The sequence below is a fragment of the Oncorhynchus keta genome, chromosome 28, assembly GCF_023373465.1.
Source record: "Oncorhynchus keta strain PuntledgeMale-10-30-2019 chromosome 28, Oket_V2, whole genome shotgun sequence".
NCBI lineage: Eukaryota > Metazoa > Chordata > Actinopteri > Salmoniformes > Salmonidae > Oncorhynchus > Oncorhynchus keta.
Window position 1 is genome coordinate 64,871,289 of NC_068448.1, and position 21,939 is coordinate 64,893,227.

The 21,939-nt window shown below is 43.9% G+C and overlaps 1 protein-coding gene across 4 annotated transcripts in view; it reads right to left on the minus strand.

Annotated features, from left to right (window-relative positions):
- tpk1 (thiamin pyrophosphokinase 1) overlaps positions 1–21,939 on the minus strand; it is a 75,664-nt gene that overhangs the window by 31,346 nt on the left and 22,379 nt on the right. For all 4 annotated transcript variants that reach the window (XM_052483615.1, XM_052483617.1, XM_052483616.1 and 1 more), the window contains exon 6: positions 1,163–1,258. In XM_052483615.1, coding sequence (XP_052339575.1) covers positions 1,163–1,258 — 96 coding nt within the window. The remainder of the gene's footprint in view (positions 1–1,162; positions 1,259–21,939) is intronic.

Sequence of the window (21,939 nt, forward strand, 5' to 3'; positions counted from 1 at the left end):
CCATCAATAAAGAATGGTACCAACACATCCTCCGGGAACACCTTCTCCCAACCATCCAGGAACAGTTCGGTGATGAACAATGCCTTTTCCAGCACGATGGAGCACCTTGCCATAAGACAAAAGTGATAACTAAGTGGCTCGGGGAACAAAACATCGATATTTTGGGTCCATGGCTCGGAAACTCCCCAGACCTTAATCCCAATGAGAACTTGTGGTCAATCCTCAAGAGGTGGGTGGACAAACAAAAACCCACAAATTCGGACAAACTCCAAGCATTGATTACGCAAGAATGGGCTGCCATCAATCAGGATGTGGCCCAGAAGTTAATTGACAGCATGCCAGGGCGGATTGCAGAGGTCTTAAAAAAGAAGGGTCGACACTTCAAAAATTGACTCTTTGCATTAACTTCATGTAATTGTCAATAAAAGCATCTGACACTTATGAAATGCTTGTAATTATACTTCAGTATTCCATAGTAACATCTGACAAAAATATCTAAAGACACTGAAGCAGCAAACTTTGTGAAAATTAAAATTTGTGTCATTCTCAAAACTTTTGGCCATGACTATACGCGGCCTGTCTTTTTCATTGTAGTCATACTTTCAACACTGCAACAGGTTATGTGTATACTTTAGGGATATGGAGGTTAGACATTACTCAAAAGAACAAACAGAAGGTTCAAATGGTTGTTTTAGCACAAAGCTCATAGTCTAAATCTGTCTCACTGATTAACTAGACAGACTGTTTGAGGACACTGGTTCACTGTCTGACAGTTAATCAGGTGTGTGTGTGTGTGTGTGTGTGTGCAATAAGAATGAAGGGTCCATGTGTGCAGTGAGGGTCTTAAGGTGAATAACACACCAAATAAACACACATCCTCTCTGACAGTTGAGAGACAAACACACACACACCCTCTCTGACAGTTGAGAGACAAACACACACACACCCTCTCTGACAGGTGAGAGACAAACACACACACACCCTCTCTGACAGTTGAGAGACAAACACACACACACCCTCTCTGACAGGTGAGCAAGAGGCAGAGGAAGAGTGGGAAGACAGAGTGGGAAGACAGAGTGGGAAGACAGAGGGGGACGACGGAGGGGGAGGACGGAGGGGAAGGACAGGGGTCGAGGAAGAGGGGGAGGAAGAGGACGATTACCTGAAGCTGTTTTCTCTTGATCTCCTCCACCATGATGGCCAGACATTTAGTGAAGTCAGTCAGCTCCTGATCAGCGGTCTCTATCAACCGACACTTCTAGAGGGAGAGAGAGAGGAGGGGATGGGGGGAGAGAAATGAGGGGGAGAAATGAGGGGGCGGGGGAGAGAGAGAGGAGAGGGCGGGGGAGGAGAGAGGAGGGGGCGGGGGGGGAGAGAGGAGGGGGTGGGGGAGAGAGGAGGGGGCGAGGGAGAGAGAGAGGAGGGGTGTGGGGGAGAGAGGAGGGGGCAGGGGGAGAGAGAGGAAGGGTGTGGGGGAGAGAGGAGGGGGCGAGGGAGAGAGAGAGGAGGGGGCGGGGGGAGAGAGGAGGGGCGGGGGAGAGAAAGGAGGAGGGCGGGGGAGAGAGGAGGGGTGTGGGGGGAGAGAGGAGGGGGCGGGGGCGGGGGAGAGAGAGGAGGGGGCAGGGGAGAGAGAGGAGGGGTGTGGGGGAGAGAGGAGGGAGTGGGGGAGAGAGAGGAGGGGTGTGGGGGAGAAAGAGGAGGGGTGTGGGGGAGAGAGGAAGGGGAGAGGGAGGGGGAGAGAGAGAGGAGGGGCGGGGGAGAGAGAGGAGGGGGCGGGGGGGGAGAGAGGAGGGGGAGGTGAGACAGACAGATACAGAGAGACAAAAAGAGCAGAAATCCCTCTTCTTTATTCTGTAAATAAGTCTCTGAGCTCTCTCAAACTCAACGTACCCCCACACACAACGTTCCAGTGAATGCCCCTAAACGGTAGTTAGTTCCAGGTGAGTTCCTGCTCACAGCAGGAATCACACAGCCTTTGTTCTATTCATGTCAGCTCACACACTCTTTCACTGCCCCGCTCCGTTTTATGCCTCCTCCATCCCCTGATGAATACTTTTATCCCTCTCTCCCTCCTTCCCCTCTGTCTCTCTTTCATTTATGTAGAGTTATGCACATCTCCTGAAACACCTTAAAGTCCCTAGATGTCTTGCACTATTCTCTCTAACATTACCATAGTTTGTGATTCTCTGAGCAACATTATAATAAATCCAACCCTATTCTCTATAACATTACCATGGTTTGTGATTCTCTGAGCAACATTATAATAAGTCCAACCCTATTCTCTATAACATTACCAGAGTGTGTGATTCTCTGAGAAACATTATAATAAATCCAACCCTATTCTCTATAACATTACCAGAGTTTGTGATTCTCTGAGAAACATTATAATAAATCCAACCCTATTCTCTATAACATTACCATGGTTTGTGATTCTCTGGCCAACATTATAAGAAATCTAACCCTATTCTCTAAACATTACCATAGCTTGAGATTCTCTGAGTAATATTATAATAAATCCAACCCTATTCTCTAACATTACCATAGCTTGTGATTCTTTCTTAGTAATATTAGAATAAATCCAACCCTATTCTCTATAACAGTGGTTCCCAAACTTTTATAGTCCCGTACCCCGTCAAACATCCAACCTCTAGCTGCGTATCCCCTCTAGCACCAGGGTCAGCGCACTCTCAAATGTTGTTTTTTGTCATCATTGTAAGCCTGACACACGCACGCACGCACGCACGCACGCACGCACGCACGCACACACACACACACACACACACACACACACACACACACACGATACATTTTTTAAACAAAATAATTACTGTGAGTTTTTGTCACAACACGGCTCGTGGGAAGTGACAAAGAGCCCTTATAGGACCAGGGCACCAATAATAATATAATAATAATCAATAATTTTGCTCTTTATTTAATCATCTTATATGTAAAACCTTATTTGTTTTTAGAAAATGGTGAATAATTCACCACAGGTTAATGAGAAGGGTGTGCTTGAAAGGATGCACATAACTCTTCAGTGTTGGGTTGTATTGGAGAGAGTCTCAGTCTTAAATCATTTTCCACACACAGTCTGTGCCTGTATTTAGTTTTCATGCTAGTGAGGGCCGAGAATCCAATCTCACGTAGGTACGTGGTTGCAAAGGACATCAGTGACTTAACAGCGCGATTTGCCAATTCAGGATACTCTGAGCGCAGCCCAATCCAGAAATCTGGCAGAGCCTTCTGATTAAATTCAATTTTCACAGAACCGCTTGATGCAATTTCGATGAGGCTCTCTTGTTCAGATATCGGTAAGTGGACTGGAGTCAGTGCATGAAAGGGATAACGAATCCAGTTGTTTGTGTCATCCGTTTCAGGAAAGTACCTGCGTAATTGTACACCCAACTGACTCAGGTACTTATCACTATATCACATTTGACATTGTCCGTAAGCTTGAGTTCTTTTGCACACAAAAAATCATACAATGATGGAAAGACCAGTGTGTTGTCCTTAATGCAGACAGAGAAGAGATCCAACTTCTTAATCACAGCCTCAATTCTGTCCTGCACGATGAATATAGTTGTGGAGATTCCCTCTAATCCTAGATTCAGATAATTCAGGAGAGAAAAAACATCACCCAGATAGGCCAGTTGTGTGAGAAACTTGTCATCATACAAGTGGTCAGACAAGTGAACATTATGGTCAATAAAGAAAACTTTAAGCTCGTCTCTCAATAAAACAAACGTGTAAATATCTTGCCCCTCGATAACCAGCGCACTTCTTAATGTTGTAAAAGTGTTACATGGTCGCTGCCCATATCATTGCATAGTGCAGAAAATACACAAGAGTTCTGGGGCCTTGCTTTGACAAAGTTAACCATTTTCACTGTAGTGTCCAAAACGGCTTTCAAGCTGTCAGACATTCCTTTGGCAGGAAGAGCCTCTCGGTGGATGCTGCAGTCACCCAAGTGGTGTCGGGAGCAACTGCTTGCACGCGCGTTACCACTTCACTATGTCTCCCTGTCATGGTATTTGTATATGTATCATCAGTACAGACACCAACATGAGCAGCACCTACTTTTGGCTACATACGGACCTTGTTGTGGAAAATTACACAATTAGTCATGGTATTCCTTTTTTTTACTGCTTAAAGAAGAGTCTCTTGTTAAATGCTAGTGTTTTTTCTAACCTGATACAAACTTGTATTGGTGTGACCTAGTCATAAGAATGGGCTTTAGAGCTAAGAGACGTTTGGGTGCAACCACAGCATGTAAAATCCTGTGGGTTTACTATCTACAGAAAGTCACATGTATGGAACCTTGCAGAAAGGACCACATTATAGAGTTTGTTGTTCTGAATGCAGTTGGACGGTTGATTCCTTGGGGTAATCAACCTTGTGCTATCTTAAATTTACACAGACAACGAATTACCTTTTACATACTATCTGCTGACTGCCACGTATACAGAAAGGGTTTGTATGTACAGTGGGGCAAAAAAGTATTTAGTCAGCCACCAATTGTGCAAGTTCTCCCACTTAAACAGATGAGAGAGGCCTGCAATTGTCATCATAGGTACACTTCAACTATGACAGACAAAATGAGAGAAAACAAATCCAGAAAATCACATTGTAGGATTTTTCATGAATTTATTTGCAAATTATGGTGGAGAATAAGTATTTGGTCACCTACAAACAAGCAAGATTTATTGTTATCAGTATAAAATACACCTGTCCACAACCTCAAACAGTCACACTTCAAACTTCACTATGGCCAAGACCAAAGAGCTGTCAAAGGACACCAGAAACAAAATTGTAGACATGCACCAGGCTGGGAAGACTGAATCTGCAATAGGTAAGCAGCTTGGTTTGAAGAAATCAACTATGGGAGCAATTATTAGGAAATGGAAGACATACAAGACCACTGATAATCTCCCTCGATCTGGGGCTCCACGCAAGATCTCACCCCATGGGGTCAAAATGATCACAAAAATGGTGAGCAAAAATCCCAGAACCACACGGGGGGACCTAGTGAATGACCTGCAGAGAGCTGAGACCAAAGTAACAAAGCCTACCATCAGTAATACACTACGCCGCCAGGGACTCAAATCCTGCAGTGCCAGACGTGTCCCCCTGCTTAAGCCAGTACATGTCCCGGCCCGTCTGAAGTTTGCTAGAGAGCATTTGGATGATCCAGAAGAAGATTGGGAGAATGTCATATGGTCATATGAAACCAAAATATAACCTTTTGGTAAAAACTCAACTTGTTGTGTTTGGAGGACAAAGAATGATGAGTTGCATCCAAACAACACCAAACCTACTGTGAAGCATGGGGGTGGAAACATCATTCTTTGGGGCTGTTTTTCTGCAAAGGGACCAGGACGACTGATCCGTGTAAAGGAAAGAATGAATGGAGCCATGTATCGTGAGATTTTGAGTGAAAACCTCCTTCCATCAGCAAGGGCATTGAAGATGAAACGTGGCTGGGTCTTTCAGCATGACAATGATCCCAAACACACCGCCCGGCCAATGAAGGAGTGGCTTCGTAAGAAGCATTTCAAGGTCCTGGAGTGGCCTAGCCAGTCTCCAGATCTCAACCCCATAGAACATCTTTGGAGGGAGTTGAAAGTCAAATCAAATCATCAAATCAAATCAAATTGTATTTGTCACATACACATGGTTAGCAGATGTTAATGCGAGTGTAGCGAAATGCTTGTGCTTCTAGTTCCGAAAGACTTACAGAAAATGTTTGACCTCTGTCATTGCCAACAAAGGGTATATAACAAAGTATTGAGATAAACTTTTGTTATTGACCAAATACTTATTTTCCACCATAATTTGCAAATCGATTCATTAAAAATCCTACAATGTGATTTTCTTGATTAATTTTCTCATTTTGTCTGTCATAGTTGAAGTGTACCTATGATGAAAATTACAGGCCTCTCTCATCTTTTTAAGTGGGAGAACTTGCACAATTGGTGGCTGACTAAATACTTTTTTGCCCCACTGTATTTTCTCTATAAAAGCATGGAACCGGCACTGTTTGTTGAGCTTTTCAACTATGCACTGTTGAGTGGGAGGTTGATTCTCAATTTTTACAAATCTTCTGATAAAGTGTTGTTTGAAAGAATCCGCAGTCTCTCTTCCCTTTGATTAGATATTCCACAACAAATTGTTGACAGCGGTGGGATGCTAACTACGCTTGCTGATTGTTCCCAGGGGACCGAGGTTAAATTGCGGCAGGGGCGCCGTTAGACGTGACTCAGGGTACCACACACTCCAACTAAAACGGAGCAGAGAGGGACCCACCTCAGACCTGCCGGGAGTGTCAGTGAGTGGATGCGTCATTTTGAACACATTCTCCAGTAATAAATTGGCAGAAGTTCCAGTATTGTTTCTAATACAAGGTATCAAAACCGTTACCAATTAAAAGGCAGAAATACCATAACTACACTCTGGGGAATTGGGTATAGCTTAGAAAATGGTTCAATTGGCATATACAGTGCCCTCCACTAATATTGGCACCCTTGGTAAATATGAGCAAAATGAGCTGTGGAAAAAATTGGGATCTGAGACCATTCCTCCATACAGAATCTCCGGGCCTTTGGAAGAAAGTTGGAAGAAAAACAGAAGAAAAACAGCCCCAGAACATCAAAGATCCACCACCATACTTCACAAACTGGCTTAATTTTGCAGCAGCTAATGGAGATCCACAATGCATACAAATACAGTGGGGATGAGGTACTTTTCTGCATGGATATCTTTCTGTCTACGCCAAACCCACCTCTGGTGTTTGTTTCCAAAAAGGCTATATTTTGGTCTCATCTGACCATAGAACTCTGTCAAACTGTAGGCGCTTGAGTTTGTTGTTGATGACAGCAAAGGTTTTTTTTATGGCAACCCTCCCAAATAACTAGTGGTTATGTTTTTTTTTGTTTGTTTTTTACCCCTTTTTCTCCCCAATTTTGTGGTATCCAATTGTTGTAGTAGCTACTATCTTGTCTCATCGCTACAACTCCCGTACGGGCTCGGGAGAGACGAAGGTTGAAAGTCATGTGTCCTTCGATACACAACCCAACCAAGCCGCACTGCTTCTTAACACAGTGCGCATCCAACCTGGAAGCAAGCCGCACCAATGTGTCGGAGGAAACACCGTGCATCTGGCAACCTTGGTTAGCGCGCACTGCGCCCGGCCCGTCACATGAGTCGCTGGTGCGCGATGAGATAAGGACATCCCTAGTGGTTATGTTAAGTAGGTGGCATCTAATCGTAGTTTTGGAGATTTTCTGACCCCATGACCCAACTAACGTCTGCAATTCTCCAGCTGTGATTCTTAGAGACTTTTTGGCCACTCGAACCATCCTCCTCACTGTGCATGGGGTCAATAGTCTTCTTCTAGGCCGATTGTTAACATCTCCAGTTGCTTTAAACGTCTTAATTATTGCCCTGATAGTGGACATTTTCAAACTTTGAGCTATTTTCTTATAGCCATATCCTGATTTGTGCAGTTAAACAACCTTTTGTCACACATCATTACTATATTCTCGGATCTTTCCCATAGTGATGGATGACTATGGGAACTTGGCCTGTGTGTCACCTCATATTTATACCCCAGTGAAACAGGATGTCATGGCTTACCACTTAAGTGTTCCTAATCACTCAGGTGAACTTAAAAACATAAAAAAATATGAATGGGAATATACTGCAGTTAGATTTTACTCATAACAATTTCTAGGGGTGCCAATAATTGTGAGAAAAATATTTATTTCACATACATTTTTTTTCAATCATTTCACTTCATATAAAGGTTTGATTTTTGAATGAAAGACCAAGAGGATAAACAGCACATTTATATTTTTTTAACAGCCCGTTTTGCTCATATTTACCAAGGATGCCAATATTAGTGTAGGGCACTGTATTAGAGAGGGCAGTGTGTGCTCTAAACAGTCAAAATTTCCAAAACACAGAATTTCCAAAACACAAAGTAGTAAAATGTCTAACTAGTAATTTGCTATGCTAGCAACAGGCTGCAAAGCAAAAGCATTAACTTCCGGTAGACATGCAAAGCTCAACTAAAAGGTTATCATTTGGTTACAGTGTACTGAAATGAACTAATAGTATAGTATATACTCATTAAGCATGTAGTATATAGTATATTAGTATGGGTATTTGAACTCAGCTTGGGTATGTGAGTACATTTTACAGATGCACAATCGAGAGCATCCTGTCGGGCTGGTACGGCAACTGCTCTGCCCACAACCGCAAGGATCTCCAGAGGGTAGTGTGGTCTGCACAACGCATGACCGGGGGCAAGCTACCTGCCCTCGAGGACACCTACAGCACCCGATGTCACAGTAAGGATAAAAAGAGCCACTGCCTGTTCACCCTGCGATCATCCAGAAGGCGAGGTCAGTACAGGTGCATCAGAGCTGGGACCGAGAGACTGAAAAACTTTCATATCAAGGCCATCAGACTGTTAAACAGTCATCACTAACATAGAGTGGCTGCTGCCAACATTCAGACTCAAATCTCTTGCCAATTTAATAAATGTATCACTTTAAATAACGCCACTTTAATAATGTCTACATATCCCACATTACTTATCTCATATGTATACACTGTATTCTATACCATCTACTGCATCTTGCCTATGCCGCACGGCCATGGCTCATCTATATATTTATATGTACAGTTGAAGTAAGATATTTATATACAGCTTAGCCAAATACATTTAACTAATTTCCTGACATTAATCCAAGTAAAAATTCCCTGTCTTAGGGCAGTTAGGATCACCACTTTATTTTAAGAATGTGAAATGTCAGAATAATAGTACAGAGAATGATTTAGTTCAGCTTTTATTTATTTCATCACATTCCCAGTGGGTCAGAAGTTTACATACACTCAATTAGTATTTAGTACGAATGGCTTCGTAAGAAGCATTTCAAGGTCCTGGAGTGGCCTAGCCAGTTTCCAGATCTCAACCCCATAGAAAATCTTTGGAGGGAGTTGAACGTCAAATCAAATCATCAAATCAAATTTTATTTGTCACATACACATGGTTAGCAGATGTTAATGCGAGTGTAGCGAAATGCTTGTGCTTCTAGTTCCGACAATGCAGTAATAACCAACAAGTAATCTAACTAACAATTCCAAAACTACTGTCTTATACACAGTGTAAGGGGATAAAGAATATGTACATAAAGATATATGAATGAGTGATGGTACAGAGCAGCATAGGCAAGATACAGTAGATGGTATCGAGTACAGTTTATACATATGAGATGAGTATGTAAACAAAGTGGCATAGTTAAAGTGGCTAGTGATACATGTATTACATAAGGATGCAGTCGATGATATAGAGTACAGTATATACGTATGCATATGAGATGAATAATGTAGGGTATGTAACATTATATAAGGTAGCACTGTTTAAAGTGGCTAGTGATATATTTACCTCATTTCCCATCAATTCCCATTATTAAAGTGGCTGGAGTTGAGTCAGTGTCAGTGTCAGTGTGTTGGCAGCAGCCACTCAATGTTAGTGGTGGCTGTTTAACAGTCTGATGGCCTTGAGATAGAAGCTGTTTTTCAGTCTCTCGGTCCCAGCTTTGATGCATCTGTACTGACCTCGCCTTCTGGATGATAGCGGGGTGAACAGGCAGTGGCTCGGGTGGTTGTTGTCCTTGATGATCTTTATGGCCTTCCTGTAACATCGGGTGGTGTAGGTGTCCTGGAGGGCAGGTAGTTTGCCCCCGGTGATGCGTTGTGCAGACCTCACTACCCTCTGGAGAGCCTTACGGTTGTGGGCGGAGCAGTTGCCGTACCGGGCGGTGATACAGCCCGCCAGGATGCTCTCGATTGTGCATCTGTAGAAGTTTGTGATTGCTTTTGGTGACAAGCCGAATTTCTTCAGCCTCCTTAGGTTGAAGAGGCGCTGCTGCGCCTTCTTCACGATGCTATCTGTGTGAGTGGACCAATTCACTTTGTCTGTGATGTGTATGCCGAGGAACTTAAAACTTGCTACCCTCTCCACTACTGTTCCATCGATGTGGATAGGGGGGTGTTCCCTCTGCTGTTTCCTGAAGTCCACAATCATCTCCTTAGTTTTGTTGACATTGAGTGTGAGGTTATTTTCCTGACACCACACTCCGAGGGCCCTCACCTCCTCCCTGTAGGTCGTCTCGTCGTTGTTGGTGATCAAGCCTACTACTGTTGTGTCGTCCGCAAACTTGATGATTGAGTTGGAGGCGTGCGTGGCCACACAGTCGTGGGTGAACAGGGAGTACAGGAGAGGGCTCAGAACGCACCCTTGTGGGGCCCCAGTGTTGAGGATCAGCGGGGTGGAGATGTTGTTGCCTACCCTCACCACCTGGGGGCGGCCCGTCAGGAAGTCCAGTACCCAGTTGCACAGGGCGGGGTCGAGACCCAGGGTCTCGAGCTTGATGACGAGCTTGGAGGGTACTATGGTGTTGAATGCCGAGCTGTAGTCGATGAACAGCATTTTCACATAGGGATTCCTCTTGTCCAGATGGGTTAGGGCAGTGTGCAGTGTGGTTGAGATTGCATCGTCTGTGGACCTATTTGGGCGGTAAGCAAATAGGAGTGGGTCTAGGGTGTCAGGTAAGGTGGAGGTGATAGGACACCTACAGCACCCGATGTCACAGGAAGGATAAAAAGAGCCACTGCCTGTTTCCCCTGCTATCATCCAGAAGGCGAGGTCAGTACAGGTGCATCAGAGCTGGGACCGAGAGACTGAAAAACTTTCATATCAAGGCCATCAGACTGTTAAACAGTCATCACTAACATAGAGTGGCTGCTGCCAACATTCAGACTCAAATCTCTTGCCAATTTAATAAATGTATCACTTTAAATAACGCCACTTTAATAATGTCTACATATCCCACATTACTTATCTCATATGTTTACACTGTATTCTATACCATCTACTGCATCTTGCCTATGCCGCACGGCCATGGCTCATCTATATATTTATATATACAGTTGAAGTAAGATATTTATATACAGCTTAGCCAAATACATTTAACTAATTTCCTGACATTAATCCAAGTAAAAATTCCCTGTCTTAGGGCAGTTAGGATCACCACTTTATTTTAAGAATGTGAAATGTCAGAATAATAGTACAGAGAATGATTTATTTCAGCTTTTATTTATTTCATCACATTCCCAGTGGCTCAGAAGTTTACATACACTCAATTAGTATTTGGTAGCATTGCCTTTAGATTGTTTAACTTGGGTCAAACGTTTCGGGTAGCCTTCCACAAGCTTCCCAAAAAAATGTTGTCCTCCTGACAGAGCTGGTGTAAGTGAGTCAGGTCCACCAACTGGAAAAATTACTTATGTCATGCACAAAGTAGATGTCCTAACCGACTTGCCAAAACTATAGTTTGTTAACTAGACCTTAATGCTGCTTTTGATACCATCGATCACCACATTCTTTTGGAGAGATTCGAAACCCAAATTGGTCCACACGGACAAGTTCTGGCCTGGTTTAGATCTTATCTGTCGGAAAGATATCAGTTTGTCTCTGTGAATGGTTTGCAAAAATCAGAAACCTTCTGTCCAAAAATGATGCAGAAAAATGTATCCATGCTTTTGTTACTTCTAGGTTAGATTACTGCAATGCTCTACTTTCCTACCCAGATAAAGCACAAATAAACTTCAGTTAGTGCTAAATACGGCTGCTAGAATCCTGACTAGAACCAAAAAAAATGCCAGTGCTATCCTCCCTACACTGGCTTCCTGTCAAGGCAAGGGCTGATTTCAAGGTTTTACTGCTAACCTACAAAGCATTACATGGGCTTGCTCCTACCTATCTCTCTGATTTGGTCCTGCCGTACATACCTACACGTACGCTACGGTCACAAGATGCAGGCCTCCTAATTGTCCCTAGAATTTCTAAGCAAACAGCTGGAGGCAGGGCTTTCTCCTATAGAGCTCCATTTTTATGTAATGGTCTACCTACCCATGTGAGAGACGCAAACTCGGTCTCAACCTTTAAGTCTTTACTGAAGACTCATCTCTTCAGTGGGTCATATGATTGAGTGTAGTCTGACCCAGGAGTGTGAAGGTGAACGGAAAGGCTCTGGAGCAACGAACCGCCCTTGCTGTCTCTGCCTGGCCGGTTCCCCTCTTTGCACTGGGATTCTCTGCCCCCAACCCTATTACAGGGGCTGAGTCACTGGCTTTCTGGTGCTCTTTCATGCTGTCCCTAGGAGTGGTGCGTCACTTGAGTGTTGAGTGGGTTGAGTCACTGATGTGATCTTCCTATCTGAGTTGGCACCCCCCCATGCTGGGTGCCGTGGAGGAGATCTTTGTGGGCTATACTCGGCCTTGTCTCAGGATGGTAAGTTGGTGGTTGAAGATATCCCTCTAGTGGTGTGGGGGCTGTGCTTTGGCAAAGTGGGTGGGGTTATATCCTTCCTGTTTGGCCCTGTCTGGAGGTATCATCGGATGGGGCCACAGTGTCTCCTGACCCCTCCTGTCTCAGCCTCCAGTATTTATGCTGCAGTAGTTTATGTGTCGGGGACTAGGGTCAGTTTGTTATATCTGGAGTACTTCTCCTGTCTTATCCAGTGTCCTGTGTGAATTTAAGTATGCTCTCTCTAATTCTCTCTTTCTCTCTCTCTCGGAGGACCTGAGCCTTAGGACCATGCCTCAGGACCACCTGGCATGATGACTCCTTGCTGTCCCCAGTCCACCTGGCCGTGCTGCTGCTCCAGTTTCAACTGTTCTGCCTGCGGCTATGGAATCCTGACCTGTTCACCGGACGTGCTACCTGTCCCAGACCTGCTGTTTTCAACTCTCCAGAGACAGCAGGAGTGGTAGAGATACTCTTAATGATCGGCTATGAAAAGCCAACTGACATTTAATCCTGAGGTGCTGACTTGCTGCACCCTCGACAACTACTGTGATTATTATTATTTGCCCATACTGGTCATTTATGAACATTTGAACATCTTGGCAATGTTCTGTTATAATCTCTACCCGGCACAGCCATAAGAGGACTGGCCACCCCTCATAGCCTGGTTCCTCTCTAGATTTCTTGCTAGGTTTTTGCCTTTCTAGGGAGTTTTTCCTAGCCACCGTGCTTCTACACCTGCATTGCTTGCTGTTTGGGGTTTTAGGCTGGGTTTCTGTACAGCACTTTGAGATATCAGCTGATGTACGAAGGGCTATATAAATACATTTGATTTGATTAACAAAAAATGTGTGGAGTGGTTGAAAAACAAGTTTTAATGACTCCAACCTAAGTGTATGTAAACTTCCGACTTCAACTGTACATATTCTTATCCATTCCTTTACATTTATGTATATAATGTAGTCATTGTGAATTTGTGAGATTACTTGTTAGATATTACTGCACTGTCGGAACTAGAAGCACAAACATTTCACTACACGCACATTAACATCTGCTAACCATGTGTATGTGACTAATACAATGTGATTAGGTTAGATTTGATATTGATAGAATGTGTACGTCTGCTTGGACGGCAGGTTTGACACCTGTTATCAGCATGGATATTGCAGGGGTAGCATAAAAATACCCGAAGCGTAGTGTGTGGGGCGATTGGTCATTCGAAAAGTGAGTGTAGGGGCAATATTTGTTAAATTCATGACATGAAAGTATGGGGAATTCACTTACCCTAACCAATGAAACTATAAACTCTTATGGGATTTTCTCGGTCCGGTTAATACATTTAAATAAAATAGCACATATGGCTTGAAAATTATTTTTTTCCCGCAGTAAGAGTTCGGGAGAATTAACACTGAATGTAGACATAACTTGTAATGACGTAAGAAACCAAATGAGGGTTTCCGTCAAATAAAAAATAATTGCGGAGTAAATGTGACATAATGAAGGAATTTCATTATGTCGCAAGGGAAAATATGATCTACTTTTATTGACCTTGCCAGATCTGTTTCCAAATCAATGAATGTTGATTCTACTATATGACTGCTAAATAAATACTTGGATGAACTTTAAGGTTATTTTCTGGTAATTGTGTCCTTATTATGTACCAGATGTTTACATTTACATTACATTTAAGTCATTTAGCAGACGCTCTTATCCAGAGCGACTTACAAATTGGTGCATACACCTTATGACAACCAGTGGAACAGCCACTTGCATCTAAATCTTGTTGGGGGAGAAGGATTACCTACCCTTACTTACCCTATCCTAGGTATTCCTTGAAGAGGTGGGGTTTCAGGTGTCTCCGGAAGGTGGTGATTGACTCCGCTGTCCTGGCGTCGTGAGGGAGTTTGTTCCACCATTGGGGGCCAGAGCAGCGAACAGTTTTGACTGGGCTGAGCGGGAACTGTACTTCCTCAGTGGTAGGGAGGCGAGCAGGCCAGAGGTGGATGAACGCAGTGCCCTTGTTTGGGTGTAGGGCCTGATCAGAGCCTGGAGGTACTGAGGTGCCGTTCCCCTCACAGCTCCGTAGGCGAGCACCATGGTCTTGTAGCGGATGCGAGCTTCAACTGGAAGCCAGTGGAGAGAGCGGAGGAGCGGGGTGACGTGAGAGAACTTGGGAAGGTTGAACACCAGACGGGCTGCGGCGTTCTGGATGAGTTGTAGGGGTTTAATGGCACAGGCAGGGAGCCCAGCCAACAGCGAGTTGCAGTAATCAAGACGGGAGATGACAAGTGCCTGGATTAGGACCTGCGCCGCTTCCTGTGTGAGGCAGGGTCGTACTCTGCGGATGTTGTAGAGCATGAACCTACAGGAACGGGACACCGCCTTGATGTTAGTTGAGAACGTCAGGGTGTTGTCCAGGATCACGCCAAGGTTCTTAGCGCTCTGGGAGGAGGACACAATGGAGTTGTCAACCGTGATGGCGAGATCATGGAACGGGCAGTCCTTCCCCGGGAGGAAGAGGAGCTCCGTCTTGCTGAGGTTCAGCTTGAGGTGGTGATCCGTCATCCACACTGATATGTCTGCCAGACATGCAGAGATGCGATTCGCCACCTGGTCATCAGAAGGGGGAAAGGAGAAGATTAATTGTGTGTCGTCTGCATAGCAATGATAGGAGAGACCATGTGAGGTTATGACAGAGCCAAGTGACTTGGTGTATAGCGAGAATAAGAGAGGGCCTAGAACAGAGCCCTGGGGGACACCAGTGGTGAGAGCGCGTGGTGAGGAGACAGATTCTCGCCACGCCACCTGGTAGGAGCGACCTGTCAGGTAGGACGCAACCAAGCGTGGGCCGCGCCGGAGATGCCCAACTCGGAGAGGGTGGAGAGGAGGATCTGATGGTTCACAGTATCGAAGGCAGCCGATAGGTCTAGAAGGATGAGAGCAGAGGAGAGAGAGTTAGCTTTAGCAGTGCGGAGCGCCTCCGTGATACAGAGAAGAGCAGTCTCAGTTGAATGACTAGTCTTGAAACCTGACTGATTTGGATCAAGAAGGTCATTCTGAGAGAGATAGCGGTAGAGCTGGCCAAGGACGGCACGCTCAAGAGTTTTGGAGAGAAAAGAGAGAAGGGATACTGGTCTGTAGTTGTTGACATCGGAGGGATCGAGTGTAGGTTTTTTCAGAAGGGGTGCAACTCTCGCTCTCTTGAAGACGGGAGGGACGTAGCCAGCGGTCAGGGATGAGTTGATGAGCGAGGTGAGGTAAGGGAGAAGGTCTCCGGAAATGGTCTGGAGAAGAGAGGAGGGGATAGGGTCAAGCGGGCAGGTTGTTGGGCGGCCGGCCGTCACAAGACGCGAGATTTCATCTGGAGAGAGAGGGGAGAAAGAGGTCAGAGCATAGGGTAGGGCAGTGTGAGCAGAACCAGCGGTGTCGTTTGACTTAGCAAACGAGGATCGGATGTCATCGACCTTCTTTTCAAAATGGTTGACGAAGTCATCTGCAGAGAGGGAGGAGGGAGGGGGGGAGGATTCAGGAGGGAGGAGAAGGTGGCAAAGAGCTTCCTAGGGTTAGAGGCAGATGCTTGGAACTTAGAATGGTAGAAAGTGGCTTTAGCAGCAGAGACAGAGGAGGAAAATGTAGAGAGGAGGGAGTGAAAGGATGCCAGGTCCGCAGGGAGGCGAGTTTTCCTCCATTTCCGCTCGGCTGCCCGGAGCCCTGTTCTGTGAGCTCGCAATGAGTCGTCGAGCCACGGAGCGGGAGGGGAGGACCGAGCCGGCCTGGAGGATAGGGGACATAGGGAGTCAAAGGATGCAGTAAGGGAGGAGAGGAGGGTTGAGGAGGCAGAATCAGGAGATAGGTTGGAGAAAGTTTGAGCAGAGGGAAGAGAAGATAGGATGGAAGAGGAGAGAGTAGCGGGGGAGAGAGAGCGAAGGTTGGGACGGCGCGATACCATCCGAGTAGGGGCAGTGTGGGAAGTGTTGGATGAGAGCGAGAGGGAAAAGGATACAAGGTAGTGGTCGGAGACTTGGAGGGAGTTGCAATGAGGTTAGTGGAAGAACAGCATCTAGTAAAGATGAGGTCAAGCGTATTGCCTGCCTTGTGAGTAGGGGGAAGGTGAGAGGGTGAGGTCAAAAGAGGAGAGGAGTGGAAAGAAGGAGGCAGAGAGGAATGAGTCAAAGGTAGACGTGGGGAGGTTAAAGTCGCCCAGAACTGTGAGAGGTGAGCCGTCCTCAGGAAAGGAGCTTATCAAGGCATCAAGCTCATTGATGAACTCTCCGAGGGAACCTGGAGGGCGATAAATGATAAGGATGTTAAGCTTGAAAGGGCTGGTAACTGTGACAGCATGGAATTCAAAGGAGGCAATAGACAGATGGGTAAGGGGAGAAAGAGAGAAAGACCACTTGGGAGAGATGAGGATCCCGGTGCCACCACCCCGCTGACCAGAAGCTCTCGGGGTGTGCGAGAACACGTGGGCGGACGAGGAGAGAGCAGTAGGAGTAGCAGTGTTATCTGTGGTGATCCATGTTTCCGTCAGTGCCAAGAAGTCAAGGGACTGGAGGGAGGCATAGGCTGAGATGAACTCTGCCTTGTTGGCCGCAGATTGGCAGTTCCAGAGGCTACCGGAGACCTGGAACTCCACGTGGGTCGTACGCGCTGGGACCACCAGGTTAGGGTGGTCGCGGCCACGCGGTGTGGAGCGTTTGTATGGTCTGTGCAGAGAGGAGAGAACAGGGATAGACAGACACATAGTTGACAGGCTACAGAAAAGGCTACGCTAATGCAAGGAAATTGGAATGACAAGCGGACTACACGTCTCGAATGTTCAGAAAGTTAGGCTTACGTAGCAAGAATCTTATTGACTAAAATGATTAAAATGATACAGTACTGCTAAAGTAGGCTAGCTGGCAGTAGCTGCGTTGTTGACACTACACTAATCAAGTCGTTCCGTTGAGTGTAATAATTTCTACAGTGCTGCTATTCGGGGGCTAGCTGGCTAGCTAGCAGTGTTGTTTACGTTACGTTGAGTTAAAAGAACGACAATAGCTGGCTAGCTAACCTAGGAAATCGCTCTAGACTACACAATTATCTTTGAAACAAAGACGGCTATGTAGCTAGCTATGTAGCTAGCTACGATCAAACAAATCAAACCGTTGTACTGTAATGAAATGAAAATGTGATACTACCTGTGAATGCGACCGGTTGAGTTCTATTCAGTAGACGTTGGCTAGCTAGCAGAGTCTCCTACGTTAAGGACGACAAATAGCTGGCTAGCGAACCTCAGTGAATTAAGATAATCACTCCAAGGCTACACACACTAAACTACACAATTATCTTGGAAACAAAGACAGCTATGTAGCTAGCTAACACTGAACTAATCAAGTCGTACAGTTGAGTGAATAGCACTACAGTGATGCTAATCTGTTAAGACAACAAACCATTATAATGGGGTTATTTGGGGGATTTACTGGTAATTTCAATAGCATTGGGTCCATGTTACTGACTGAATTTAAGTTGTGGGCAGAAAGAGGCTCAAGTATTGTGAACTATTTTAACTCCCATCGAAATGTATCTTTTCCCTTAGGAATTGGCTGAGGTATTTTGTGGATTTGGCGCATTACATGTTAAAACCTCTTAAAAGGATCTGACCCTTTTTTTTCAAAGGTTTTCCTAAAATGGCATACAAAAATCTAACTGCCTGTAGCTCAGGACCTGAAACAAGGATATGCATATTTTTTACATCATTTGAAAGGAAACACTTTGAAGTTTGTGTAACTGTGAAATTCATGTAGGAGAATAGAACACATTAGATCTAGTAAAAGATAACACAAAGGAAAACCATTTTTTTTTGTACCATCGTCTTTGAAATGCAAGAGAAAGGTCATAATGTATTATTCCAGCCAAGGCGCAATTTAGATTTTTACCACTAGATGGTAGTATGTGCAACGTTTTAGACTGATCCAATGAACCATTGCATATCGGTATTTTTTAAATTTAAATCAAGACTGCCCAAATGTGCCTAATTGGTTTATTAATTGGTTTATTATTATTACATTTTCAAGTTCATACTTGTGCACTCTCCTCAAACAATAGCATGGTATTTATTTACTGTAATAGCTACTGTAAATTGGACAGTGCAGTTAGATTAACACGAATTTAAGAGTTCTGCCCATATCAGATATGTCTATGTCCTGAGATTTTTCTTTGTTACTTAGAACCTCATGCTAATCACATTAGCTCAATCGTCCCGCGAGGGGACACCGATCCCATAGAGGTTAACTTCTTTGGGATAGGGGGCAGCATTTTCATTTTTGGATGAATAGCGTGCCCAGAGTAAACGGCCTCCTACTCAGTCCCAGATGCTAATATATGCATATTATTATTAGTATTGGATAGAAAACACTCTGAAGTTTCTAGAACAGTTTGAATGATGTCTGTGAGTATAACAGAACTCATATGGCAGGCAAAAACCTGAGAAAAAATCCAAACAGGAAGTGGGAAATCTGAGGTTTGTAGTTTTTGAACTCAGCCACTATCGAATACACAGTGGGATATGGGTCATTTTGCACTTCCTACGGCTTCCACTAGAAGTCAACCGTCTTTAGAACATTGTTTCAGGCTTCTACTGTGAAGGGGGGCCGGATGAGAGGGGTTTGAGTCAGAGATCTGGCAGCAGCCTCGATCTCAGTCAAGCGCATTTCACATGAGAGGTAGCTCTCATTCCATTGCTTTTCTACAGACAATGGAATTCTCCGGTTGGAACGTTATTGAACATTTATGATAAAAACATCCTAAAGATTGATTCTATACTTAGTTTGACAAATTTCTACGACCTGTAATAGCTTTTTAAACTTTTCTTCCGACGTTCGGCTGAACCTGAACCCGTGTTTGGATTTGTTTACCAAAAGCCCCAACAAAAGAAGCTATTTGGACATAAATGATTAACTTTATCGAACAAATCAAACATTTATTGTGGGACTGGGATTCCTGGGAGTGCATTCTGATGAAGATCATCAAAGGTTAGTGAATATTTATAATGCTATTTCTGACTAATGTTGACATGGCAGATATTTATTTTGGCTGGTTTGGGCTCTGAGCGCCGTACTCAGATGATGCTTTTTCCGTAAAGTTTTTTTGAAATCTGACACAGTGGTTGCATTAAGGAGAAATGTATCTAAAGTTCCATGCAAAACACTTTAATTTTCATCAACATTTATTATGAGTATTTCTGTGAATTGATGTGGCTCTGCAAAATCACAGCATGTCTTTGAACTACTGAACATAACACACCAATGTAAAATTAGATTTTTGGATATAAATATGCACTTTATCGAACAAAACATACATGTATTGGGTAACATGAAGTCCTATGAGTGTCATCTGATGAAGATCATCAAAGGTTAGTGATTAACTTTATCTCTATTTGTGCTTTTTGTGACTCCTCTCTTTGGCTGGAAAAAATGGCTGGGTTTTTCTGTGACTTGGTAGTGACCTAACAATCATTTGTGGTGCTTTCGCTGTAAAGCATTTTTGAAATCAGACACTGTGGCTGGATTAACGAGAAGTTTATCTTTAACATGGTGCCTAATACTTGTATGTTTCAGAAATTTGATTCATGAGATTTCTGTTGATTTGTATTTAGCGCCCTGCAATTTCACTGGCTGATGGCGAGGGGTTGGCGAGGGATTCCGCTAGTCCTAGACAGGTTAAATAGAAGAGGACTGGCCACCCCACATAGCCTGGTTCCTGGTAGCATGGTTCCTCTCTAGGTTTCTTCCTAGGTTTTGGCCTTTCTAGGGAGTTTTTCCTAGCCACCGTGCTTCTACACCTGCATTGCTTGCTGTTTGGGGTTTTAGGCTGGGTTTCTGTACAGCACTTTGAGATATCAGCTGATGTACGAATGGCTATATAAATAAAATTTGATTTGATTTGATGATTAATTGTGCAAAATGTATTCGTAGCCGGAGGCTAAGTACATACGGAGACAGAATGCTTGCATAAGAGTGTGCCAAATGATAGGTGACCATCGCTGTACATTCATACCCTAGGGTGAGGGTAACTTGCCTACTGTATTGGCAAGCTTCTACATCTGAAAGAGCTCAGTGGTGATTGGAATTCGTTTGGATGGGTTTGGTCATTATTTGGTGTTATGGGTGCTGCTTGTCCATAGGTCATGCTCATGGCGGGGGTTCTGTAAATGGTGCTCCCAAAGTAGAGTTAACGGCCTACCGTCATGGTGACCCTGTGGCAATATGGATAATCTTAACGAAGCTATTGCCTTGTGTGTGGTGATAAAGTATGTACTGATGTTTGAATTCATGTTTCTTTCCCCTTTCTGAGAATGAATTGCACTCTATGAAGTGTTGAAACTCAATGACAACAGAGGTCATTTACAATTGTAATGTACTAAGTGTAAGAAAATATTTTATTTTCCCTCATGTTAATGCTTGTTTAATGGTAATGCTTGTAAGTAATTTTCTATTAGGCTGAGACTTAGTCTCAAAAGGGAGGAAATGTCATGGTAAAGTACACAATTAGTCATGCTATCCCGTGTTTTACTGCTTAAAGAATAGCCTCTTGTTAAATGCTAGTGTTTATTCTAACCTGATACAAACTTGTATTGGTGTGACCTAGTCATAAGAATGGGCTTTACAGCTAAGAGACGTTTGGGTTCAACCGCAGCATGTAAAATCCTGTGGGTTTACTATCTACAGAAAGTTACATGTATGAAACCTTGCAGAAAGGAGTATGATATAGTGTTTGTTGTTGTGAATGCAGTTAGACGGTTGATTCCTTGGGGTAATCAATTCCTTGTGCTATCTTAAGTTTACACAGACAATGATTTACCTTTTACACACTATCTGCTGACTGCCACGTATACAGAAAGGGGTTGTATGTATTTTCTCTATAAAAGCATGGAACCGGCACTGTTTGTTGAGCTTTTCAACTATACACTTTTGAGTGGGAGGTTGATACACCATTTTTGCAAATCTTATGATAAAGTGTTGTTTGAAAGAATCTGCACTCTCTCTTCCTTTTGATTAGATATTCTACGACAACCATTAGTGGAATTCCTGCGAGAGAGTAACGGTTAATGTGATTGGATGTTAATTATTTGACTAGGCTACTGTATTTGACATTGTGTTGTTATTTCGCTGAACACTAGATGGTTAAATGTTATTTTTGGCAATGAACAGGCTACCCAGGCGAGAAAAAAAAACTCCCCCAAATGTATAGCCCAGTTGGAAAATATAAATGGACTGTTTGAAAATGTGTTTAATTTGTTTTAATATGAATCCCATTTTTATTTGGCGTACCCCCGACGGCATTGCGCGTATTCCTGGGGTATTCTCTGAGTAATATTATAATAAATCCAACCCTACTCTCTAACATTACCATAGCTTGTTATACTCTGCGTAATATTAGAATAAATCCAACCCTATTCTCTAACATTACCATAGCTTCAGATTCTCTGAGCAACATTAGAATAAATCCAACTCTATTATCTTTAACATTACCATAACATAATCCAGGTAGATACTGGAAGGTCATGTGTTTTTTATTGGTTTTCT